Below are 27,810 nucleotides of genomic sequence, written 5' to 3' on the forward strand. Positions count from 1 at the left end.
TTTTATGTAAAAAAAAAAAATGAGGATTCATGTTGGTAATATGTCTATATGCCTAGAGTAAAAAAATAAAATTGATAAAATAATGACTTTTGTATGACAAACTATTGCAGACTGGCAAAATACATAAAAATGAACTTTAAAAAGCTACTTGAAATGATTTGCAGAAAGAAGTACAGGGTTGCCACCTAGTGTTCAAATACATTAAATGCTTCCATTATTACATCTTGGAAGTAGAGGACAGGAAAACATTAAAAAAAAAAAAAAATGATTCCATCATAATATTCTGGTTCTATGGAACTGGGTAGGGTTCTAGAATCTTCTTTTTTCAGAAGCATCCTCATTGATTCTGTATAAGATTCCCTCATATAATAAACATATTATATATAAACACCAACACTCGAGAGGCAGAGGCAAGGTGAATCTCTATGAATTCCAGACCAGCTTGGTTTAGAGGGAGTTCCAGGACAGCCTGGGATCCAGGGAGGTTACACAGAGAAACCCTGTCTTTAAAAACTGAAAACCAAAAATAAAAAAAATCATAGCTCTGTTAGTGTGATATGCTTCTTAAATATGGCAGCCAGCCCACAATTCCGTGAACTGAATTTTGTAATTTGTTAAAATGTGATTCCATTTAATACTGTGTAGTCATGTGTATATACTGTGAGACTGTATTCCTAGTTTTCATCTGTGACCTTCCCTGGTAACATTTGCATTGTATGAACTGGTTTTATCACTCTATCTGGAATCATTTACCTTGAAGGAACTTGCATCATGTATTTCTGCTGTTGGAGATGTTCATCATGTACTTTGTGTTTGCCCTCTGCCCCCAACAGAATAGTGATTGATGGAGCTAATCTAACCATATCTAACATCTCAGTAGAAGATCAGGGTATTTATTCCTGTTCTGCTCAAACTGCTCTTGATAGCATTTCTGAGAAAACTCAAGTAACCGTCCTTGGTAAGTGAAAACAGAGAGAATCTTTGTGCATGCTTTCTGTGAGCTCTTAACTTCCCTTGTTTCTAGGTGTTACAGCCAGGGATTTCTTGAGCCTCTGCTCTTAAAGTCAAATTTGATTTGTTTGTTTGTTTGTTTGTTTGAAGTACAACTTCACTTTTAAACTATTTCTACTCTTCTCACATAAAAGAAATTAATTAATGCTTAATTCCTTTTCCCTATTTCGGAAGTTTGCCAGTAGCAGCAGGAGATAAGCGATGCTGGCAGTGGAAAGACAAACAAGGTCTCAATCCACTCATTACTAATGTTCAGAGAAGTGGGGCTGAGAACGGAAGAGGGAATGGGAGTGTCTGGTGGTCGATACCCAGTGTTTATAGTCTACACCAGAACCTTAGGTTGAGCTCCCAAGGCCCCAGGAAGCTGAGCACAGGCATCAAGGATTGGGTAAAGGAACATCTTTGAATTTGTTAATTACTAATTGGAAAACAGTGTGCACATTTCACTTGTGCAATCAATGCAATTAGCCCTGAAATCACTAGAGTTTATATAGCCTCAGACCATCTGCTGGCTGCTTTCCAACTGCCTTTCTCTATTGACTCATCACCAGCTCTTCCATCTGCAATCCTGCCCTGTAAAGACAACAGCAGCAAACCATTTAAGCTGTAGTTTTCCTCTGATGCTGCAGGTATAACATCCTGAGAAGTATGGAGGGCAATCACACCCCTTCTTCTCTCCCTGTATTGTAGGCTTGCTGAATCTCACTGCCAAACTCACAGTTCTTCCAGGAAGGCTTTTCCTACACAATTCTCAAGGGAGCAGGCTCTGGATACCCTTCCCTTATGCATTTAAGAAGGAATTCCTGCTAACACCTTTGACATTTCCTAATGTAATGAGCTAAATATTACCTGAGATGGCCCACTACCAAGAGCTTAGCAATTTCCTTCTATGGGAAATGAGTAAGCTGGTGTTGGATTTCTTTATATGAAGCCAATAGCTGCTAAGTTGAGGCCAATGTTGTACATCCTACATTGCAGAAAGTATAGATTGGCTCGGTGGGTGAGATGTTTAGCTCTAGGTAAGTGAGTTTCCCTGGGACTCTACCAGTGGAAATGTTTTGTTCTCTGGTAGCTATTCCAGCAGTATTTGCAAATCATAGAAGCTGAGCATCTGGCGAGCTGCGTCTCAGGTATCATGAATATAGAGCATCTGGACACATGAGCTTTCCACCTCCATATTTTGAGTGATGGCAGCAAGGAAAGGATGGCTTTTCGCTGTCAGCGCTCACCTTCTGAATTTCATTGCAAATATTAAAATTCACCCTCATATCTATCTATCTTTCTTTCTTTCTTTCTTTCTTTCTTTCTTTCTTTCTTTCTTTCTTTCTTTCTTCTGTTTTGTTTTGTTTTTCAAGACATGGTTTCTTCTCTGTGTAGTTTTTAGTGCCTGCCCTGGATCTCTGTAGACCAAGCTGGCCTTGAACTCACAGAGATCTGCCTGGCTCTGCCTCCTGAGTGCTGGGATTAAAGGCGTGCATCACCAGCCAGGTGGAGGTGGCACAGGCCGGCAGTGATGCCATCACCCCTGCCCAGCTAGTGGCTATGATCATAGTTACCATTTATGTTCTTGGTACACTCCTAACATTTAGTAATGTTTGAAGAATTTTAGATAAGATGGGATAACTTTTTAAAACTGCTTCCTTGGTTTTAAATTATAATATTTTAGTTTTAATATCTGATTAAAATATATCAATAATTGACCATAAAATTATTTTTGACATAGGTGTAGTTCCTAGAATATTTTACCCTAGAATACAATACTTTGAAATCATAGACATAAACAAATTTGCCTAGAAGTTATTTCCAGATGTTTTAGTATAAAATAATTTAAGCAGTTTTCAAAGCCTTCGTTCTTCTGGTTCCATTTGATGGATGGTTGAAGAAGTCAGATTTTCATCTCAAGTGAAACATGGTAATTAGGATCGGCAAGGAAACCGCAGGATGTATTGGATTCTTAGCAAATCCCAAAGAGAAAAGTAAATTCTCCAAGCTGGCAAATAAGAACACTGTTGAAGAAATACGTTTTGTGAGGAGGGAGGACTGGGCAAGCAGTCGGATCATGAAGCCCTCTCCTGGGGAAACATTTTCTTATTTAAGTCCTTGTCCTTGTAATAGAGTCACATGCCAAACTTTAAAAGTAAGTTGCTTTCTGAACTATAAACAATGCTTTTTGTAAATGTACACTTAACAACAAGCCAAATAGTAAAGCCAGCATGTCTTCTCCAAGCTAAAGCATATGTCCTTGAATACTTGAGAATATTGAGAAAATTTTAAAGTTTAAGCTAGTGTTTTCTTTTTACCATGGAGGCATATATATATATATATATACCTATAGATAGATAGATAGATAGATACATACATACATACATACATACATACATGTACCTTAACACTTAAATATTTGTCATTGCTTATGATTTATCAGTTTCTGTTACATTTGCCGGTACCCAATATGCATCTTCTATTATACAATTATTCCCCACATTTTGCAGACACCATGCCAATATCCTATAAAAGCTGTTATAACACATGTAGAACTATCACTAATTATAATAAAATCCCAAATCAATTGCAGAAGAGCCACGCAAAGCTCAACATCCCTGTCTTGTTTATATATAACCATAGGACACGATTTTTATTCATTTAATAGAATAACTATATGCATGGTTGAAATGACAATATATTTTTCAATTTCTCATTTAGTCACAAAACACTTATGTGCAAGGCATCATGAACAATATAAAGATTAGTAAGACATCCCTTCTCCTAAAGATACTCTAGTCCCACAGAGGAGAAGAGCCTGGCACATAGCTCAGGATGAACTGGAGGAAATCAGTGATCTACCAGAGACCCATCATAGCTCCTAAACTTGACCATACATAATCATCACATAGGCAAGACATTTGCAAGTGCCCATTTTGGTCATTCCTCTTTCAGTAAACCAGAAATGAAGAACAGATGCCATTCATTGTTAAATAGTCTTCTCCAGACATTTCTGATGCCCTGTCAGTCAAGCATGGTCTCTTGAAGACAGTTGTGTCCAATGGGGAAAGAGTTATGAAGAAGACCTCATTTGAAAAAGAAGCTCTAGGGCTGCCAAGATGTGTACAGCTTAGTGGTCTCAGAAAGGAAGGGAGACTGCAGATGTCTCTAGGCCTGGGAATCAAGGCATCAAAGCAGCAATCTGTGCTTTCTTTATAGCTGTCTTTTGTTTCCACCTCAAGTATTAAGATCATGTTTGTTTATAAAGAAACACAGTGACATGCACAGCTTGGACAAATTCTCAGGTAGTTGTAGCAAGCATTCCCATCTGACGTTTTGGACCACCAGCCTGCAAATAATGACGCAGAGACTTGTTATTAATTATGAAAGTTTGGCCTTTAGCTCAGACTTGTTCCCAACTAGCTCTTATAACTTAAATTAACCTGCTTTTATCAATCTACATTCTGCTCACCTGTGGCTTTTTACCTTTCTTTCGCTCTGAATGCCTGACTCCCTCCATGTCTTGCTGGCATCTCTCTCATGCCTAGATTCATTTCCTCTCCCTCTCTCTCCCTGAAATCCTACCTATCTTCTTCCGCCTAGCTACTAGCCACTCATTTCTTTATTAAACCATTCAGAAAGCACCTTGGCAAAGACACATCTTCACAATGTACAAAAAGATTATCCCGCAACAGATAGTTTCTTGATATTTATTTTATTAATATTTTTAGGCATCACTGACAAAAGTAAAATATTTTCAGGGCTCAGCTTCTCTTTGAATCAGTGCCCAAGATAGACAAACACTCTGACTAAATAAAATAACATAGATAAGAGGCCTGCTCTTTTCTCGGGGGAGGTGGTGGAGGCATGGATCTGTGGCGGAGGGAGGTGGGAGAGAACTGGGAGGAGTAGAGGGAGGGGAAGCCATGGTCAGGTATAAGAGAAGAATAAAAAAATGAAAATGTGCTTTGTGTACTTTAAAGAATCATAACTGTATAAAAAGACTATTTTACAATCAGCGTAGTTCATCCTCAGAGTGGAGAGTTTACAGATACACTGGAAGCTGTGACTATTAATTACTCTCAGGAAGCTGAACTTGGCTGATGACCAATGATCTTGAATTCCCTTGAAAAAGGTGGTGCCTGCCGCATGGAACCATTTCTGCTCTGGCACCCTCAGTTCCCTGTGAGCTGTTAGCTTCATGTTACAGCTATCTTTCCTTGTTTACTAGGTGTTCCAGATCCTCCAGGAAACCTTCTCTTGTCAGAAAGACAAAACAGGAGTGTCCGGCTGTCCTGGGAAGCTGGAGATGATCACAACAGTAACATCAGCGGTAGGAAGACTTGAAATGAACTTCACCTTTACCAATAGAGTCAAATTAATATCATAGCTATTTTAATTGCCATTGGTAGATTATCTTTCTTTTTAAATTAGGCTTATGTATTATTTGTGTGTGTGTGTGTGTGTGTGTGTGTTTGTCTTTTTATATGTCTGTGTACCACATGAGTGAAGTACCTGTGGATGTCATAAGAGGACATTGTATAGCTTGTAACTAGAGTTACAGATGATCTGGGCTGCTGTGTAGGTGCTGGAAACTAAATCTGGTCCTTTGTAAGAGCAGAAAATACTCTTAACTATTAAGCCATTTCTCCAGCTCCTGGATTAACCTTCTTAAAATACTCTTATAAACTGTATTTAATTACTTATTTTTTTAAGTTTTTGCACAAGTATGTATTGTACCTTGACCATACCCCTCTCATACTGTCCTTCTACTGCCCATTTCCTGTTTATACCTTTTGACCTATCTAGCTTGGCAATTTTAATTCTACTTTCATGGCACATACATGTACATGATTTTATGTGCTTATATGAAGTCCAAGAACCACAAATGAAAATGGACAGATAATTTTTTCTTCCTGAGATTGGCTTAATTTACTTAAGATGATTTTCTTTTTACTTTTACTCATATTCTTGTAAATTACATGACTTTTTTCTTCAACTTTTTTTGTTGTTTTTGTTGTATGCAAGTGCCTGTGTATACAGGTGTGTGTGTGTGTGTGTGTGTGTGTGTGTGTGTGTGTGTGTGTGTTTATGTGTACACATGTGTGCATGTATGTAAGTCAGAAGTCAACCTTGGGTGTCATTTCTTAATATTGGGTGGTACTGGTTTGTTTGACTGTTTTTGAGACAGGGTCTCTCATTGGTCTGTGACTTATCCAGTAGAAGAGGCTATCTGCCTAGGAACCTTAGGGATTCTCTTGTTTCCACCTTCCCCGTACTGATTACAAATGCACACCACCAGCTTTTTTTTTTTTAATGTGGGTCTGAGAAATGAACACGGGGCTTCACGCTTTGAAGGAAAATGCTTTCTACTGTTCTGTCAGTCCCGATATCACTTCCCTTTTTCTTCTGTTTTAAGCATTTAATATGGCAAATAAATCTTAGTAGACCCTCAACAAATTCAATATGATCTAATGGTTTGCTCCTGTTTTTACCTCAGAGTACATTATAGAATTTGAAGGGAACAGAGAGGAACCTGGAAAGTGGCAAGAGCTAACTAGAGTCCAAGGAGAAGAAACAGAGGCTGTGTTATCTTTGGCTCCATATGTGAGATATCAGTTCAGGGTCATAGCTGTGAATGAAGTGGGGAGAAGTCACGCCAGCCAGCCATCAGCTCATCATGAAACTCCACCAGCAGGTGTAGATGCTCTCTTTGTTTTTTAACACATTTCTTTAAAAAAAAAAATCAAGCATGTAATGTAGGATTTTAGATTCCTCCAAAGAATTTGAGAAGTTCTATAAATTAGCAATGTAAAATAATAGAAGTGCATTTTTAATTTTTAGAGCTGTGTAATTATTTGATAGTGAACAGAAGATTGGCATTGGGGTATGTTATGTGAAAAAACTATTACTCTGAATTGTTTTCAATAGCTAAATATCACAGTTGAAGCGTATTTTGTCATGTAAATTCTAAATGGAAGTTCAATATATAGAGAAAGCCATGGTTTCAATTTCCAAAGAAATGCTTTTAGCTCATATGAAATCTTTCAAAATTTTAAAACTGTGTGCTAGTGTTACATCTTATGCATTTGGCATTTTTTGTTTCCATACTTATCTAAATCATCAGTATAATTTTATGAATAATCAACAGACATTGTAAACAATATATATTACAGAATTAGCATTGGGCAGTGTCACAGTTTAATATGGTGTAGCTTTTTCTGGAGTAAAATAAGCATGTTGCCCACATTTTTGTTTATATCAGACTCAGTGTTAAAATTCTTGTTAGGATGCTTCTAATGAAATGTATTTGCCTGAATTTATTTCATGTGTGTATTGCATTCTATATCAATTTGATATCCATAAAAGTTGCTTGTTGATGTTGATACATGATTTTCAATTTCATTTTCTAAAGGTATATATTCACATCATATACATATCTCAATAATTCTGATAAAAATGTACAGTTTGAAAATGAAAACAAGTATACTAAATCAGGATTGGAATTTTAATTAGTAGGTTTAAATTTAAGGTATATGTAGTAAATAATGTACTACTCACAGTATAGCAAGTACAGAACTCTGAGAGTCCTATTTTACTCCTTTTAATAAATGTATCATCTTCATAGCAATGAGATTTATTGAAATTAATAAATATAAAATATTAAATTATTGGGTCTTTGAGGGGCTGGGTAGAGTTATATGATGTTTAAGCAACTGGTTACTAAAAAAAATTTTAATGCATGTTGTTTCTCAGCTCCGGACAAGAATCCACAGAACATCAGGGTTCAAGCATCCCAACCCAAGGAGATGATTATAAAATGGGAGGTGTGTATTCTCTAAGGTGTTAATTTGCTTCTCTTGGCTACTCCTTTTAACTAGGCTTGCCAACTGTAATGACACAACAGTATTTTTTAAAAACAACGAAATAAGACTGGGAACTAGAGCTAAATTTTGATTAATTGTCGGTGCTTTAAGATCACAGTGATTAGAAATTGCTGTAAAATGGGATTAGAGAAGTAGCTCACTGGTGGAGTGCTTATCTAGAAAGAAAGAGAGCTTGGACTCAATTCCAAGAGCTGAGAAACAAACAAAAGGAATGAGTGTAAAATGGGGATTAATTCTGGAAAAAAAAATTCAATGACAGATAAACAAACTGAACAAGATGAAATCTGTTATGGGAAATTTCAAATGTCTAGTAATTTATTTCAAATATTTTAGATACTTTCACAATTAAAATATAGTAAAAAAAATACACTTACCATATGGTCTAATAAATATTTTGAAATACCCTTCCCCAAATAGGAGCCATAGGTCTTATAGGCATTTACTTCTGATTCTGATTATAGCTTCATCATTTCTCTGCTTTAGACACAGACACTGAGGGCCTTCCCATCCTCACACTATTAGAAATTGACCACCAGGAAATGTTGCTAAAACAAAGCACTCTTTGACTTTGGCAAAACAATTTATATCTGCTGAATATTGTTTCAATATATAATTCTCAAGTTTCTTCTGAAACTAGGGGTTATGTAGTAGATGAACCAACTGGCCTGGGTGCCCTACGGTCCCTTGTTCTCTGCATTTTGGCTGGTTGTCATTTTCTCCTATTGCGAAGAGTAGTTTCTTTGATGAGGGGTAAGAACTGCTCTCATCTGCAGGTATACGGATAGATATTAAGAATGCAGCTAGGAATTACGTTTGTTTAGTAAATTAGTGGTAGTAGGTTCTCTACTAAGATCCATGACCTCCCTAGCCCCAGGAGGTTGGCTAAGTTTCTAGCATCAGGGATGATTTCTCTCTTGCTGAGTGGGCCTTAGGATCCATCTGTAGACAAATAATTACAGGCAACTGAGGAATGCTGAGTGGAAGAAACAGTCTTCCCCATGGATGAAAACCCTAAGTAGTTATTTAATGTCAAGTGGTCAGTCCTGAAATATATATATACAACTAAAACTAAACAGATTAAACAAGTTGTGTTTATATATTTAGGGGTGTGTGTGTGCGTGCGTGCGTGCGTGCGTGCGTGCGTGTGTGTGTGTGTGTGTGTGTGTGTTTGTGTGGAAAACAATAGCAAATAAAAAAAGAAGCTATGATGCTGAGAGGGAGTAAGGCAAGGGATCCCTGGGAGAGGTTGGGGAGAAGCAAGGGAAATTGATGTAATTCGATTTTACTTAAAAAATTATTATATTAAGGTATGGATTTAGATCATCAAAAGGTTTTTTTTTTTAAATAGCTCTTGCTTGATAGGTTTTTGTTCATTTTTTCCTAAGCATATTTAAATGAATTTTAAAATTTATTTCAACAACATAACTTGCTTCAAAGTAAAACGCATAAGTAACACCTAAACAACAAAGATGTGAATGAATTCACCCAGACATCAAGCAAAAGCAGGGAAGTAGGAAGTCCTTCAATAGCTAACTTAAATACCCAGGGCATTCAACTCCCAAGTGCTAAAGGTTTAATTATATGAATTGAAAGTTTCACAAGAAAAAGAATCCACTTATAATTAAAATTTAACTAAAGAGAATTAAATGGAAAATTAAGGAAACAAAATAATGGACATTGTTTAGAAAATGTGCTGTATTCTTAGAAATTGGTAGAAGGGAGATTCTTATCTATTCTCACCACACAAAGATACATATGTATGACACAATGAAAACTTATGTGATTTTTTCCATTTTTATAGTCTACAATGTAAATATATTCAAAATAACATGTGCTCTACACTAAGTACATACAATTTCCATCTTGATAACAATAGCATAGGCTTCTCAGGTCCTTCCAAGGACTTCTGCGGGTTCTTATGTCGCTAACTTAACAGTGTCTTTCTAGAGAGCTCTTCACCATGGTCAGGGCTGGATGAGAAAGGGAAGGCTAGTGGCCTCTTCGCCTGATTCATCATTGCCCTTCTGAGACTTAACTTTCCTTATGGTATTTGAACATTATTGAAGTCTTCTTGTTTTGTTTTTGTTTTTCTTGTTGACTATTTCCTCAAAGCAAAATACGAAATTCCTTCAGAAGCCCAGGGACCAAATAGTTGGCAACATAACTAAGTAATTATTCTTAACACTGGCACAGTTTACTTTAAAATTTGTCAGAGAACATTATTAAATTTACCTTTTTCCTTGGAGCAAAATATGAGCAAACTTAATAATATTAACTTTATATATTTATTGTCAGTAAGGACTGAAAAAAATATAATTCCTGTTTGTAGTTTAGACCTAAAAGCTTGTATCAGTGACTAGAGAGTTGGCTTGGTGTCTTATAGAAGACTGAGGGTTTTTTCCAGTATCCATGACAGATACCCCACATCCTTCTGTAACCTTAAGTCCAGGGATACAATGCCTGCTTTGGAGTCCCGGGGCACCTGTACTCACTTGCACAAAACTACACACAGACATACTGCATATAAGTAATTAAAATTAAAAATAAATCCTTAATATTGTGTATAATCTAATTAGATAATGTTAGGCCCCTAGTGAATCTAAGAATTTAAACCAATACCCATGTTATACTGAAATATTTTTAAATAATACTTTCTTGCACATACAAATAAAAACAAGAACTTTGGGGATTAAGAGTCATTATTTATTTATTTGGTTGGTTGGTTGGTTGGTTGGTTGGTTGGTTGGTTTTTCAAGACAGGGTTTCTCTGTATAAGAGCCCTGGAAGTCCTGGAACTCACTCTGTAGACCAAAGGTCAGCCTTGAATTCACAGAGATCACCTGTCTTTGCCTCTGGGAGTGCTGGTGTTAAAGGCATTTGCCACAATGTCCAGTTTAAGAGTCCTTGATTTTTTTCTATCCTAGTTAGTTAGTAGTTACTTTGGGATAAATATAAAATTAAAAAAGCATTCTGCTTTCAATGTAATTCTAACCAATGCTTCTAGTAAGTATTTTAGCCAGTTGTACTGAATGAAAAAGCATAGTAAAAGCTACAAGAACATTTTATATGGCATTTAGTCAGCCACATACACAGACAAATTTACCCTTAATATAAATTAACTTCTAATATAGCATGAAAAATGCATTTTAAGTGAACTTTTTATATACATAGCTGAATCATTTAAATAAAGTACCCATTCGTAAAATTAAATTGGTGCTTTAAACCACATTATTTTTCTTTAAAGTTATCCTTAATTAAAAACTAAAGTGGAAATAACCAATTTCTAATAAAAGAAAACCAGAAACTCTTCCACAAAACCATTCTATATGACAAAATAAAGTGGTGATATTGTGTCAAGGAGCTAAGAAAGTATTCATTAAAAAGGGAAAGTACTGCTTCCAGTTGCTCCCTATAAACATGTCCATTTTCTGAAATTAAAGATGGTTCCTTCTCCATCCTTTTGGGTTTTTTGTTTGTTTGTTTGTTTGTTTGTTTGTTTTTTCAAGACAGGATTTCTCTGTGTAGTTTTGCACCTTTCCTTCAACTCGCTTTGGAGGCCAGGCTGGCCTCAAACTCACAGAGATCCACCTGGCCCTGCCTCCCGAGTGATGGGATTAAAGGCGTGCGCCACCACTGCCTGGCCCTTCTCCATCTTTTAATGGAAGCTGGGACAGAATCTTATGGAGGAAAGTATTCTGCCTGAGAATCCATGACCAAGAGTTCATGGCCACATAGTTTCTGTTTCTTTGATAGAAACAAAATGTAGAATATATCAGAAGCAAGAAATCTAAAACACTATTTGTAATCTATGTGTAATTTATTTTATATATGAGCATTTGTGTTTCACCATATGTGTATAATTCAGGCTTCTAAAGTGTCCCATGTCTTTGGATGGAAGAAGACTGATGCATAAAATTAAACTAATAAAATGACAATAATGCTTCTGACTCCAAGGAGCATAGTTAAGATACCTTTTTTTTTTTTCCAGTTACTCTTACAGTCTTTAAAATAAGTCATTGCTGTCTTTAGGTCAGCATATCTACAAGTACATCAAATGAGCATTGATTTCTGTTTTAGCCTTTGAAATCCATGGAGCAGAATGGGCCAGGACTGGAGTATAGAGTGAGCTGGAAGCCTCAGGGAGCACCTGAGGAATGGGAAGAAGAAATAGTTACAAACCACACACTGCGAGTGATGACGCCTACTGTCTATGCTCCTTATGATGTCCAAGTCCAAGCCATCAATCAGCTCGGCTCTGGGCCTGATCCTCAGCCAGTGACGCTCTATTCAGGGGAAGACTGTAAGTGGTTCATTCTTAAATCCTAAGCACATAAAGAGAAATTTCAAGTACTGCATTTGTGTCAATGTTTTTCAATACCTCCTGCTTGCAAAGATAATATATTACCCATGAGACAGAAAAATAAATATGTGGATGCCTCAAAGTTAGGGTTGATCTTGGAGAAAGCTGGTCAAGATAGAATGTTAAAGAAGTCCTTTTGCTGGGAACATGTAGCTTGTTGATAGAGTGCCTGCCCAGCATGCACAAAGCTCTGTGTTTGAAACTCTAGTATGATGCAACTCTAGATGTGATGGCAAATGCCTATAATTCCAGGTTAGTTTTTTTTTTTGTTTGTTTTTGTTTTAAATGTAGGGGGCTGAAGGATCAGAAGCTCAAGGTCATTCTTGACTACATAATACATTTGAGGCCAGTCTGGGCAACATGTGACACAGTATCAAAACAATAATAAACTTCTGAAAACAAAGAAAAAATACTAAATCATAACAACAAAACAAGCACTTTGAAAGTTTCAGACTTATTCAAGAACCTGTTAAAATTCTTTGTGTTTTGAAAATCAAAGACCTGGAAACATCACAAGACTCTGTGAAGGAATATAATGGTCATGGGTTTTGCATGGTTTTGTTAGATGTACCCTTTTTTATCAAGGACTTCTTAGCAACAGCTTGCTACAATTCTCTGGATCTCATTTGCATGCGGGGAGACTGTCTAACACAGATGAGGTACACATTCAGATTTGAATATGAATTCTAACCATTTGAATGATTTTAAAATAGCTGTCATGAGGTCATATTATTAAATACTAATAACATAGTAGCTGCTTCATCACATTAGGAGATATTCTTATTTTGTTCTAGTATCTGTAGTCATGTTTTGAATCAAGAAGGAAAGGTCAAGAATAATAATCTCTCATATTACCAGTCTTCAGATTGTTGTACTCAAATAAAAAAGATACAGAGAAAATCATTTATATGCAATTTGTCTTGCTGGCTCCTTTTTAGTAATCTCAGTGGTATAGAAAAGAATGGCAGTGCTAATCTCACAAAGATATGCTAAAGTATATATGAGTTGATCCAGATAGAGTTTCTAAATATCCAAAGCATAGTACATGCTCAACTGATGTTGACTATTATCTGAGTTAATTTTTTTTTGCTGTGATAAACACTGCGTACAAAAGCAATATGAGTAGTAAAGGGTTTATAACTCTTGGGCCAACACCCCTTCACTGAGGAAAGACAAAACAGGAATTCATGACAAGAACATGGAAGCAGGAACTGATATAGAGGCCATGGAGGAATGCTGCCTACTAGCCTGCTCTCTTGACTTACTCAGCTTGCTTTATTATACAACCCAGGACTACCAGCACAGGGGAGAGAGCACCCAAAGTAGACCAGGCCTTCCCAGATCAGCCAATGAATCAATAAATTGCTCCACAGACTTGCTTAAAGGCAATGTAATGAAGACATTTTCTCAGTTTGAAATTGCTTTTTCTCTGATGACCCTGGCCTTTGTCAAGTTGACAAAATAAAAATAAGTAAATAAATAACCCTCAATCTGACCAAGACAACTGTTGTTTTAATGTGAATCTAATTCTGAAATAATTTATTTATGTTATTGGGTCTGCTTTTTTTGTTTTTATTCAGAGAACATTCCAGTGGACATGGATTTAAATTTTCATTTGGTTTTTCCCCATTACTGTTATCGTTTCTGAATAGGATAGCTAAAGTAACTCCTATGGACTGAGAAAGTCCTCTGTACCAAGAAACTGCTGTTATCATTTGAAACTAATAGCTCATGAGTGCTTTACCCATACTAATTGTTATGAAGATCACTTTTGGAAAGAGATCTTCTGAATTCTGTATGCAGGTCATTGGAAGCTAATTGATCTTAAATGATTTACAGATCCTAGTACAGCTCCTGTGATCCATAGTGTGGATGTTATGAACAGCACATTAGTTAAAGTCACCTGGTCATCAATTCCAAAAGAAACAGTACATGGACTTCTGAAAGGATACCAGGTTGGTACCAGGATAATATTTTTAAGTAAATTTTTCTTTCATTTTTATTTCCTAATTGTTACTATTGAATTTGTTTCTTTACTGAGAGTTTAAACTAATTTCAAGAGGTCAACTGAGTATCTATTACTACAGTTGCTGTGTTAAAGGGTTTTTATTTTCTTTGCAGATAAATTGGTGGAAAACCAAAAGTCTGTTGGATGGAAGGACACATCCCAAAGAAGTGAACATCTTAAGATTTTCAGGACAGCGAAACTCTGGAATGGTTCCTTCCCTAGATGCCTTTAGTGAATACCACTTAACAGTCTTAGCCTATAATTCCAAAGGAGCTGGTCCAGAAAGTGAGCCTTATATATTTCAGACACCAGAAGGAGGTGAGAGAATAAATGTAGAAGGTGTCATCTATGCAAATTACCTAATGGTTCTGTTAAACATTCCCTTGACAGTGAATGTGCAGCTCAGAGGAATTCACATTTTGGTTTCTATAAATATGTTATCTCATGGGGTATTTTTTGTTTGTTTTTTCTAAAAATACATTTGTTTATGAGTGCCCATTTATGATCTTGTGTTTTCTAGTACCTGAACAGCCAAGTTTTCTCAAGGTCGTCAAAGTTGATAAAGACACTGCCACTTTATCCTGGGGACTTCCTAAGAAACTAAATGGAAATTTAACTGGTTATCTTTTACAATACCAGATAAGTAAGTATAGATTTGAGTTGGATTTAATCAACCAAAGATTCAATTTTTGTTTGAGGAATTAGCTTGCTACATAATGAACAGTATTCCCTATAGCATAAGGATCAGTAAAATAAAGGTAAACTGTAGCCTCCATATGTTTCAATAAGAAACCCATGTTTATTAGGACATGACTAGTTCACCCATTTACACATTACCTATAGCTGTTTTCTCACTAGAATGGCAAATGTTAATTGGGGCAACAAACACTACATGTTTCTCATAATATTAAGTATTCACAGTTTATATTTATAAAAGGTCTGTGGACTCCTATTTTGTAACTAAAACAGTGGGTACTAAGGGTGTATTTACCATCTATCTATGAGTGGCTTTGAGAATTATGGAACAGAGGGGCAGAGTTAGTAAATAATGTAATGTAGATTCAAAGCTCCATAATAGGACTGACTCTTTTATGGTGGTTGAATGATTCCAGTCTTGTGACTAAGTATATTTGTCTGGGTAGAACTCTCAATTGGTAGCTTGCCAGTCAGGCAGGTCATGGTGCAAGAGACTCAGAGCAATCTCCTCTGCCTACTTCTGTGTCACTAGAATGAATGTTTAATCAAATTTAAAATATTTTTAAAGCCATAGCAACCCTACCTGAAACAGTCATCAAACATAAGCATCATTTCAAAATGAAAAGTAGAACTTCAGTCATATCTCAATGATAAGACTTAATGGCCACGAATTGTTAAGTAGCCTGGATTATAGCCATTCACCCTGCTCACAAAAAACAACCTCACCGTGGCCCTGGTGTACTGCACTGCTGTCTATTAAGCTGCCATGTCTGGGTCGCATATGAGCTGTAGGTTCTAGTGACTGTTGCTGAGCACAGCACACCTGTTCAAGTACATACAGAGGAAATCCAAGAGAAGTCCTGTTGCAGTGTTTTTAGTGCAGGATCGCTTTGTAGTAAGTGCTTTCCCTTCCCTGTTCCATGCAACCTCTGCAGCGCATGCTGTAGTGTACATCAGCACTCTTTTATGGATGAAGGAATTGACACACACAGTCTACTCTTATTTTAAGGTCACACCACAATGTTAAGGGCTGGATTAGGATGAACACTCAAGTCTGTGTGTGTCTAGATTTTTGAGTTTTTAAGCCACACTCTTCTAAGGACCAATTTTTAAAACGGTGGACAGGACCAAAATATTTTCAGAGTTTTAAATTTTCATTTTGTTGAGTGAAGCTGTCTCCTATCTTTGAAGTCATTTAAATTCAAGTATTTTTTGATCTGTGTGTAAGATTTAAAAACTATTTCTCATAACAGAGTAGTTGAGATATTAATAATTACAATAGTCATTGTACTTCTTAAAATTTACTACTATTAAATTATTTATTTCCCTATTAATATTAAATACTGAGTACATTTTAATAGTGTTTTTTCTTTTTTCTTCTCTGGTCTAATTAATTGCTATTTGTATATACCAAAGTGGTATATACTTTCCCTAGTTCTTGTATTGATTCTAGTAATTATTTTAATTGAATCTATAGTGTTTAATGGCAATAAAGTGACCAATATATTTCCGTCTTTACAATGTTTAGACTACTACTTAGTTTCTTGATGTAACTGCATTATGTAGAACAAGGAAGGTATTTTATGTAAATAATAAATTTGCTTTTTATGAATGCAGAGAGGATTTTTTGCAGTCTTTTCCTTGCCATGGCCATCTTCAGACCTTAAGCATATCCCCACATAATTTAGCCTTTTTTTTTTTTTTGCATTTAACATAGTGTTCAGAATGCAGTAGATATTTAAAAGCATTTAATTCATTCGCCAATTCAGTGGTTCATTGATTCTCTATATGCTGAACTCAGAGCTCCTGACTTTCAACAAGTTAATTGCAGGTTTGGGATTTATGAGCATACAAATACAATGCATATTCAGGAAATCCCACACTTTACTTTTTAATGTGTTTTTATTCTTTTAGCAGTTCAGACATGATTATAACGAAATTTCTTCCCTCTTACTCCTCATTATCCTGTTATCCCCTTCCCTCTCTCACTGAATCCTTTCTTCCCAACATATCTCCTTACTGCTCCATGTCTTTTTATGTGTATGATCCACTGTATTTAATTAGGGTTACTTGCATGAGCATGGGCAGGAGGTTATTTATGGAGAAAGGGCAGCTTATCTGTAATTTTGCCATTAAGTGACACCCATCCCCCAGTCACTACTGATTGTCAATATTCCCTCAGGGCAAAATGGGACCTCATGAACCCTTCTCCCTTCCATGCTGAGATATTGAGGGGCACACCCTTGAGCTGGTAACCACAGTTCCAGTGAGTTCATCTTTCGGAAAGACACTATTTCAGAGCAGCCTTCCCCAACCTATAACTCTTACAGGGTCAGGGGGAGGGTTCTCCAGGGTGAGGGTGAGGGTTCTCCAGGCTTAGGGGGAGGGTTCTTCTGTAAAATTTATTGACCCTTTTGGGGAGACAGTATGATTTAGACATCCCATTTAAAGCTGATCACCATACAGTCACTTATTCTCTGCATTTTGACCAGTTGTTAGTTCTCTTTTAACAGACTTCCATGGCCAAAAGAAGCATCTCTGATGAGGGCTGAGAACTGCATTTATCTATGGGTATAAAAATAAATGTTTAGAAGATAGCTTGATATCATGTTCACTTAGCAAAATAATAGTAGTACATTCTTCCCTTGGTCCTATGACCTCCCTAACAGCGGATTCTTGGCCATCTTTACAATACAAGGCTGTGACGTATACCTCAAAAAATAATTGATTACTGTATTATATTGTTATCATTATTACACCAATGGGTATGTCTCACCAGATAGTTCAGAACTATAGTTTTCAGGGTTCACACCTTAGTAAAAGTGCTGATGAATTTTCTCCTCAAGCATCTGGTATAGTACTTTCTGGAACTAAGAAAGCTAACTATCAGGATGAAAGCTTCCAGGTCACTTCCAGCTTGTTTTTGTTGTTGTTTTGTTTTTGTTTGTTTGTTTGTTTTTTCTACATCTCTTGACCAAAGTTTGTCTTCAGCAATAGGGTCTTACCAACAATTCCTGATAGGCATCTAAGAGAAATAGTAAGAACCTATATTGGTGTTGGCACCTCACGATTTTTTAATTTGATCTTCTCCTGGCTACCCATATGCAGCATTGCACTCTCTGATGTGGCTTGGCAGTGACAGCTCATTACAGCACCTAGTCAGTCAAACAATAATGAGAGTCAGCAACCAAAACTCCATAGCATATTGTGTTGCTAAGTTGCATTCAGGAGACTGAGAATACTAAATGTATACTTTATGATACCTCCAACACACTAAGGATAGGAACAATTTTGTCACCAGTCTAGGAACATGTCTGCCTACTTGAAGCTACAGTTTAAATGAGAAACCCTAGAAAATGTAAAATAATCGTTGTACTTTATTATTTATTATCTAAAACAATAACAAAACATTGGAAGTATTTATGTTAAGGATCCATTCAGTAATGGAGAAGTGTCTAGCATATATAACTAACTGTGAAGGTGATTGGCTCTACTATTATTGCATGGTGACTCAGAGTCAAATGGCTGTGGTTTGGAAAGTCCTAACTTACCAGACACTGAGTCCCTTTCAGGGAAGGATTTTTTCACAACCCAGTCTTCTTTTAGTTGATATAGTGATAATAATTCTATGTACCTGGAAAGAGTTGATAGTAATAAATAATGTTGGCAAGTTTTTCAATAAATAGAGAAAAATACAATACACTGTAACTTCAATTGTGACGAACTTGGAAGTACTAATGATCATGCTTGTTTCTTCAGTAAATGACACCTATGAGATTGGAGAATTAAATGAAGTCAACGTTACTACTCCATCTAAATCTAGCTGGCATCTCTCAAACCTCAACGCAACAACCAAATACAAGTTCTACTTGAAGGCATGCACCTCAAAAGGCTGTGGAAAGCCAATAAGTGAGGAAAGTGTCACACTGGGAGAAGGGAGTAAGTAACTGCTGCTTCTGCATGCTGATGCTTCACACACAGCACTACAGTGTGGGCACACAGTCTCTGTAAATTAGAAACGACTGACCCACATCCAACTGACCTGCTGTGTACTACTGACACAGATACAGAACTTACTGGTCCTGTCCGAAAAGTTCACATTGGTTCAATTTATGGGTTTCTAAACAACAAACCCATAGCTTAGTGTATAAAAGGTCAGGAACATGCTTCTAATTAAGTAAAATAAGTGGACATGGGCTTGACGTTTCTCACAAGGTTAGAAGGATATTTTTCTTTGGAGAATATTTCTGTCCAAAAATATGGTCTTTTACTTTGGTAGATATTTTACAGAATCTAATATATACCACCTCCATGCCTTGACCCATAGTATATTAACTCGTCAAATTTTATATAAATATATATATATATATGTATATATATATGTATATATACATATATATATAGTAAATCAAGACTGAAATAGATTAAGTAATGAAGTAAAATGTATTCAAGAACTGATGTTCACATAAACAAGAAAGAGGGCCTTGTGTGGGGTTCAGAGTGGTCATGCACAGGCGGATTTGAGGGAAGAGAAAGGAGTTAATGGGAGATGGCAATAAGGGAAACAGTATCATTTATTCAGAAACAGTATATTCCAAAGATAATTCTCTGTAGATTAGGAACACAGTTAAATCAATGGAAGAAATACCAGGAATAGAAGATTAGCGAGAAAGAAAACAAAATTGGGCATCATTTATTAATGACACAATTATGACTCACTCAAATGTGTGAATCACTACCATTCATTGTATTCCTGCTAGGAATTGTTACACTCTGAACTTTACTAGAGGTTTCTGTCTGTTACTGTTCCCATCCTAGCTACAAAACTTTGGGTCTATAATTTCTCCTCTAAACTTAAACTTGCTTATATAGGAAGAGTATTTTCAAATAGCATCACTCCCAAACCCATGAGTAAAGGACAAGTAAAACACTGAATGAAATGAAAAACCCATTAATCTAGTAAAAATACAATGGTCTAGTCACTAAAGAAGAATATTTCTCAAGGGTACAAACTGGCATCAAATTTTTAATTCAAAGTATTCCAAAGAGTAGTTAGTGGTCTAAATACTCAATTACTATATTGTTCATACAAGATATCCAACCACAGAGATAGTTGCTGTTTTGATAGAAGTGGTAATGTAACAATGAGGAGAAATATTAGCCTCATTCTTGACAATAAGCATGAAAAAAAACCCACAGAATTGCCTTAGCCATGCTCCACATTATACTACATACATTGGAAAAACTGGGCTTTTTGCATTTGTGCTTAACAAACTCTCTTAGAGAGTGGAAGTGTTGCTGGGTGGTTTTGTAACTAATGTCACGTCTTTCTTGCACACCGAAGTTAGAGCTAGCATGCTTCAATGTACAAAGGCAGGTTGCTTCACTCTCCCATGTGAGTTATTTAAAACTGTGCCATACTAAGGTGTCTGTGTTCTTTTCCAGGGATCTGCATTTTCAGTATTCCAGCTACTACCCTTTCCCCCTGTTGACACTGATTTCTCTTCTGTAGACATATATTACCATGTTGTAAATTATAGTTGCTTTTCTATTGAACTTCGACATAATCTTTGAATATTATACAGTTCTACAGAGGAGATTTATCTCAGCTTCATTAAGAACTCTAAAACTGATGATAACAGTTAAAATTAGAATCTATTGCTGCAAATATTTCTTCTACTTCCTTTGACTAGGGAACATAGTTTAAGACTCTGGTATTTCAAGTTTGAGATTTAACATTTATACTTTTGTTTTCTAGCTATCACTCCAGTTTGAAGGTGGCTCTTTAATTAAAGAGGGGAAGAGGATAGAGTTAGAATGTGCTTTTGTTTCATTATAGGTTTGAATAAATCACTTTGCATTTCTGTTTTTTAAAAGCTTTCACTAAATGATATACTACTATTTCTGGTTTTTAAAGTAAAAATTAATTCCATTCTATTATAATAATCCATTCTAAAAGCTTTGCTGCTCTGTGTAACTGGCTTTATTTCTTCTATGGCACCATTTTTAATGAAATCTTTTATTGTTCAGTCGTCATATAATCAACTTTCATTCTGTGATGACAATTTATAACCAAGCATTTTTGTATCTATGTCCACATAACTAAGAGTTTCATCATCTATCATCCATTGTACTCTCATTGGGGATCTTATTTCATTTCATGTGTAAATTATTTACGTATACCAATTTACATTTTCTATGTTAAGTTGATTCCTAGAAAAAATGTGAATTTAATGCCAAAAGTATTTTACATGTTTAATCGCAAGATCAGAAATTAATGTATATTAATTAAACTGGACTCATTTTCATCTATTACCCTGTTACTCAATGATTAACTTATTGACATATTATTTATAACTTCTCCTGGAAAATTATTCATCTTTTTCATACATGTTCCAAATCTCAGTGAAACCATTCCATTTCAATGTACCTATAAACCTGCACTTAATCTAGCTGAAGATTCTAATTTAAAATACTTTTTATGTGATGATATTCTGATGCCATATTAAGAGAACATATTGAGATCAATGCAACAATGTATTTATTTATTTAATGAAAATATAGTTAAAATCATAATTATATTTGTAATCATAAGCCAAAGGCTATATATTCAGCTTTTCAATAGCTGTGAAAATTCAACTAATACAAAAATAACACAAAATTGAATTTTTTCTCTTTTTTTTTTTTGAATCTGTGTTTGGTTTTGAGACATTCACATGAAGGCAGATTTATAGTACCATTTCATCAGTAAATGGCCATGAACTGAAATCATTGCATTTATTCATTTTCAACATTTTAAGAGAAAAATCTCAAAATGTTAATTCCTGGGTCAATGATTCAGGAGCCATTTAAGATAAAAATGCCAAAATAATTTTTTTTTAATCTCAAAAGAATGATATACACTTTTTACATTTCTCTCCTGCTTTTCAGTGATGAAAATTTATATGATTTAACTCTGTACCTTTCTTAGGTAAAGGTATCAGGAAGATAACAGAAGGAGTAAATCTTACCCAAAAGATTCACCCTGTAGAGGTACTTGTGCCGGGAGCGGAACATATTGTTCACCTAATGACTAAGAACTGGGGTGATAACGATAGCATTTTTCAAGATGTAATTGAGACAAGAGGGAGAGGTGAGAAATGAGACTGTGTGGACTGTAGTCTTAGACAATTCACTCTGTTCTGTGTATTAATTTTACATATATATTATATTAAAAAGTACAGAGTACACTAGATATAAAGGTCATAATTTCGATTTTTATTGGCATTCATAGTGTTTGAAAATTCCCAAAATGAAATCATATCACAATGATCCGATGTTTCCCCAACTGTTTTGCCAGAGTAGTCACCTGAATGAATTTTATGCTAATTAACACCTGTCAATAACAGAAACTAAGAAAATAAACAGAAGCAAATCAGAGCTCACAGAGGTGCCGTGATTTGCTTGTAACCCAGGCAGCTTGTGCTATGGCTTTCCTGCTACTGCTTCTGCATTTAACTTCACTATCCTTCTGATTCTCACCTTCAGACTAAATGCAACTGGACAGAGCCTCTTCCCTAATAAGGAAGCAATGGTTTCCTAGTGTCTCCCAACAAAATACTTTCAGAATATTTTACTTCCTCTGGGCTCAAAGGAAATATTATTTACTTATTATTTAAAAAAATGATGTCTGATTGTGCCCCAATGTTCACAATATCCTGGACTGATATTAGAAGTGGGTCAACACTGTACCTTCTCTCTGTACAACAGAATATGCGGGCTTATATGATGACATCTCCACTCAAGGCTGGTTTATTGGACTGATGTGTGCAATCGCTCTGCTCACACTGATATTGTTAACTATTTGCTTTGTGAAGAGGAACAAAGGTGGAAAATATTCAGGTAAAACCATGGCTTAACGTGATTTTTCAACTTGGAATAGCATATTTCAGGAATTGGTCTATGTAAACTATTTTATAAAAATCATGTAGATAAAACTTTATAGTACATTAGCTATGAAATATACTAAAGAAAAATATTTTAATGAAACAACCAAAGGAAATATGCATAGTCTGTAATGCTAGCTTTTAGTAATTATTTATTTGAGATAATGACTCACTCTTACAGCTGGCTGGCCTGGAACTCACTAGGTAGACTAGGTGACTTCAAACTCATAGAGATCCATCTATGTCTTGGCCTTCTAAATGCTGAGATTAAAGGTATGCACCACGATGCCTGGCTGTTTTAGAATTTTAAAGAGACTATGGGCTAGGGTGATGGCTCGGTTTAGTGTGACGGTTGAAAGTGCTTGTTTGAGGGCTTGAGTTTGGTTCCCAGCAGCCATAGTTCCACAATAGCCTGTAACTCTGAATTCAGTGGGTCTGATGCCTCTGGTCTCCTCAGGCACCCCTACTCACACAGACACATAAATCAAATACAATTCATCTTTTTTTTCAACGTATTTTTATTGATTGGGAACTTCACATGATGCGCCCTGAGTACACTCATTTCCCAATCCTTTCATGTCTGCTTCCTGACCCTGATGATCTCCTTCCACAAAAGAAGTTGTCCAATTTGTGTTGCCCATATATTCACTGGAGCATAGTCATACTCCCAGTGTCCAGCCCCTTAAGAAACACTGAGTCCTTCCACACCCATACCCCCATAGACGCAATCGGTTGTGGAGAGCTACAGCTCAGCATACTTATCACTATTTTCTTCTGCAGTAGTGTCAATGACTGCAGACTCACAGTTGTGAAAGAGGGACATAGAAAGCTTCTATGACAACCCCTACTCCACAGCCCCCCCCAAATGAAATGAATCTTTAAGATAAAAGCATTAAAATCAGTCCTTAAGGATCATAATGCTTATAAACTTACGTTTTCTGTTTGAAGCTATATCAGATACCGAGAAGGTACATTATTAAGACACACCTATGTTTTAATACCCTTAAAAGGAGCTCATTTATTGATAGCATGCCTCTGCTTCTGTCTCTGTACCTGGCTCTATACCTGTGCTGTTACATTCTGGTAAAACTGGCTCCACTACCCAGCTATGTTAGAGTTCACCATTGCATTGCAGAGGGTGCATTTCCTATTACTCTACTGGGTAACGTCTATTGATTGCACTACCTCTTGAATTAATAATACATTGAATGAAAATAAAATCACCCTTATTGGTGAAATTATTAAGGCCACTCCATGTAGTTAAAAGGGAGGTTTATTTTGTGGGGTAACTTACAAATGAAGGGGTAGGTTGCAGGGTCTGGCAAAGGTATAGCGCAGTCCAGCAGTGCTCTCTGGAGAACTCTGCTCGGTCTACCTCCAGTGTCCAGGGTCCTGGAACCAAGAGAGTGACCTCCTCTTGATCCTCAGTCTTCAGCTTTCTCCTCCGCCCCGCCTTGTCGGCGTGACCATTACCCAAGCCTCAATGGGGGTTGGAACTTCCAGGCCAATGCTGGGATGGCTATCCACTACACACCCTAGTTATTAACTTATTTTTATCTTAATTATATTCAACTTGTTTTTAAAAAATATATATTGTTACTATTCTTGTTTCCTGTTCATTGTGCTTTCACAAAGGGAGAAAGATTTAACTCTTGCATCTCTCAGCTTAAAGTATTCAAATTTAGAAACTGTTTGCTATTGGCTCCTGGTTCATCAAACAAACATTTACTAAGAATCTATCATATACATAAAACTATAAAGAACACAACATAAATTTTCATGAAATAGCATGAGTAATTGACACAGCTGTCCATTTCACTTTTCCTCTAAAATCTAGCTTGTATCAATTATGTTCACAATGACTAAATGGATATTCCAGATCATTCATTAGAAACTTTAATGAGAGACAGCATTCCTCTTTGATTATCTTTTAAAAAAATAACATTTATGAAGTATGAACATATACATGTTCTGAAGCCCTCCCTCTGTCCAGGCTTTAAAACACAAACAAACAACTTCTCATATTGAAGGACAGCTAAGAGTAAGCAGTGTTGAATAGCATCTTAAACAGAACTTGTTTGAGATTTTAAAGGTAAGAAAATCAAGAACTCAATCATGCCCCAGTATTTCAAATAAAACGTGATTACTTTGGGGGCTGGAGAGATGGCTCAGAGGTTAAGAGCACTGGCTACTCTTCCAGAAGTCCTGAGTTCAATTCTCCAGCAACCACATGTTGGCTCATAACCATCCGTAATGATATCTATTACCCTCTTTTGGCATGCGGGCATACATGCAGGCAGAATACTTTATATAAAATAAATAAATATTTTAAAAAACTAAAATACTTTTAATATGGAGGGATGTGAACCTTTTCCAGTGTGGTTATACATGTGGAGGTCAGAGGTTGGCATCTATTATCTTCTCTAATCATCTCCACTGTATTTATTTTTAAACATAGGGTTTCTCACTAACCTGAAGCTTACAAATTTAGCTAGACTAATTTAGTCAACAAGCCTCAGAGATCCTCCTGTTTCCACCTCCCCAGAGATGGAACTACAACTAGTTGCCATCAAGTCTGGCTTTTTCATCTGGTGCTTGGATAAAACATAGGTCCTTATACTTGTTTGACAGACACTTTATAGAAACTGAATCATCTCCACAGTAATAATTATATATTTATAATGCTTTGGTAGCTCTGATTAATTTGATTATCAAGATAGTTTTCATTAAAATATTGATGCAAAACACCATAATGATTGATTTTTCGAGGGGTTTCATGACATAGGTCATTAGGAGCTTATTACATCTTCAAATGGTTTGGAGGGAAAAAATTGAATATTGAGTATTTTGTGCTCATGGACAGAATGATTTAAGCTTGACTCTTTCAGTATGGCAAATGCCAATGTTATATGTAGGAATGACAAGAAATTCTGCCAGGTGCTTAATAGCAGAAAAATAGAATCCAGAAAATCCTTTGTATTTTCTGATTAAATGAAAAGTAACTGATACGTTATACCTATTGCTTGCAAAGCTAAGTATCACTGGCATAAAAATTTGGGGCAATGTCTTTTGACTACTCACCTTTCAGTAGCCATGCTGACAGGTATTAACAATATCTTTGATGTTAGACTACTTAAATTTTTCTGTTTCAGTAAAAGAAAAGGAAGATTTACACCCAGATCCAGAAGTTCAATCAGCAAAAGATGAAACTTTTGGTGAATACAGGTAAATGGAACTTGGTGTTTTGTGATCAGCTGAAATACTTTCATCAAGTTTGTCAAAAGGAGAAAGTGCTTTGTTTATAACTCAACTGAGGGAACTATATCATATTGACTTTATAAAGGAAATTTTACTTAAGGTTTCCTTACCCAACCTCTGTCCCTACTCCCTTCCTTCCTCCCTCCCTCCCTCCCTCCCTCCCTCCCTCCTTCCTTCCTTCTTTTTTTTCTTTTTCTTTCTTTTTTCCTTTCTGTCTCCTGTTATTTATTTTTGTAAGAACAGATTTATTATGTGCAGGGGTGGAGGTGTGTTGAAAACCATACTCTGGATAGCAGAGGGCATCAAGATCCTTTGGTTGAAGCTCTGTTAAAAACACATGTCACTTGTAATGTCCCCATAAACTAAGCAATTGAAATGTCTTAAAGCCACTCTTAGTGTTGACATTATGGACCTGATTACTTTAGGTTTGCATTCACACACACAGATTGCAACCCTTCCACGTGCATTTATGGAGTAAAGAGGTTCCAAACTCAAATCTGTACATGAACCTAGGCTTAATAAAATCCTGCCATGTTCAGATAATATTATCAACCAATTAAAATGAAAGAATAAAAAATGAACAACTATTTCTGCATGGCAAGTATTCTGGGAAAAGAACAATCTAAGAGATAAGTTAGTACTTAAAGCCATAGATTTGTGATAACTGCTTCAAGAGCATGACTCAATGTATGAATGTAATCAGGCAGAAGCCACACAGCAAGAAGTCTAGTACAGAAGCAGCACTTGAGATAGGACTGCAACTCCCACTTCTCCAGTTAGACATCTCTGCCCCATCCTATGCCTATCATATGTCTTAGATTTTCTTTCTTTTTTTTTTTTATTTAAAATGCTATTTTTATTTTGAACAAGAATTCATCATCTTTAGTATTAGGTAACAGCTTTTTTAAAATATTTTTTCTTTATTATTATGTGTTTTAAGTTTTATACATCAGCCATGGGTTCCCTTGTCCTCCCCACTCCCTCCCCCACCCACACCTCCCCCCCAAGCCCCTCCCCTCCATTCCCATGTCCCCCTGGGGATTCATGTAAACCTGGTGGATTCAGTACAGGCAGGCCCTGTCACCTCCTTCCAGACTGAGCAAAGAATCCCTGTGTAAGCCCAAGATTTCAAACAGCCAGCTCATGCACTAAGGACAGATCCTGGTCCCACAGCCTGGGTGCCTCCCAAAAGGATCAAGCTATTCAATGGTCTCACTTATCCAGAGGGCCTGATCCAGCTGGGGGCTCCACAGCCTTTGGTTCATAATTCATGTGTTTCCATTCATTTGGCTATTTGTCCCTGTGCTTTTTGCAGTCTTGGATTCAACAATTCACGCTATTGTAGACCCTCCTCTTTCTCAACAGATGGACACCTAGAGCTCCACCTGGAGCCTGGCTGAGGATCTCTGCATCCACTTCCATCAGTTATTGGATGAGAGTTCCAAGAAGACAGTTAGGGTGTTTGGCCATCTGATCACCAGAGTAGGGCAGATCAGGCTTTCTCTCGACCATTGCCAGCAGTCTACAGAGGATATATCATTGTGGATTTTGGGGGACCTCTCCAGCACTCTGCCTATTCCTGGTCTCATGTGGTCTTCATTTATCATGGTCTGTTATTCCTCATTCTTGCTTCCTGTTCTTGATCCAGCTGGGATCTCCTGCTCCCCTAAGATTTCTTTCCCT

At 36.4% G+C, this 27,810-nt stretch overlaps 1 protein-coding gene across 5 annotated transcripts in view; it reads left to right on the top strand.

Moving 5' to 3' along the window:
* Chl1 (cell adhesion molecule L1 like) overlaps positions 1-27,810 on the top strand; it is a 205,070-nt gene that overhangs the window by 167,992 nt on the left and 9,268 nt on the right. For 4 of the 5 annotated variants that reach the window (XM_036181195.1, XM_036181198.1, XM_036181196.1 and 1 more), the window contains 12 exons: positions 834-958; positions 5,225-5,326; positions 6,494-6,691; positions 7,750-7,820; positions 11,958-12,180; positions 14,080-14,195; positions 14,362-14,566; positions 14,769-14,891; positions 18,704-18,883; positions 21,915-22,076; positions 22,694-22,825; positions 26,022-26,094. In XM_036181195.1, the coding sequence (XP_036037088.1) occupies positions 834-958; positions 5,225-5,326; positions 6,494-6,691; positions 7,750-7,820; positions 11,958-12,180; positions 14,080-14,195; positions 14,362-14,566; positions 14,769-14,891; positions 18,704-18,883; positions 21,915-22,076; positions 22,694-22,825; positions 26,022-26,094 (1,710 nt within the window). The remainder of the gene's footprint in view (positions 1-833; positions 959-5,224; positions 5,327-6,493; positions 6,692-7,749; positions 7,821-11,957; positions 12,181-14,079; positions 14,196-14,361; positions 14,567-14,768; positions 14,892-18,703; positions 18,884-21,914; positions 22,077-22,693; positions 22,826-26,021; positions 26,095-27,810) is intronic. The other variant, XM_036181199.1, reaches the window with a different exon arrangement.

Source organism: Onychomys torridus, chromosome 3 (assembly GCF_903995425.1).
Source record: "Onychomys torridus chromosome 3, mOncTor1.1, whole genome shotgun sequence".
NCBI lineage: Eukaryota > Metazoa > Chordata > Mammalia > Rodentia > Cricetidae > Onychomys > Onychomys torridus.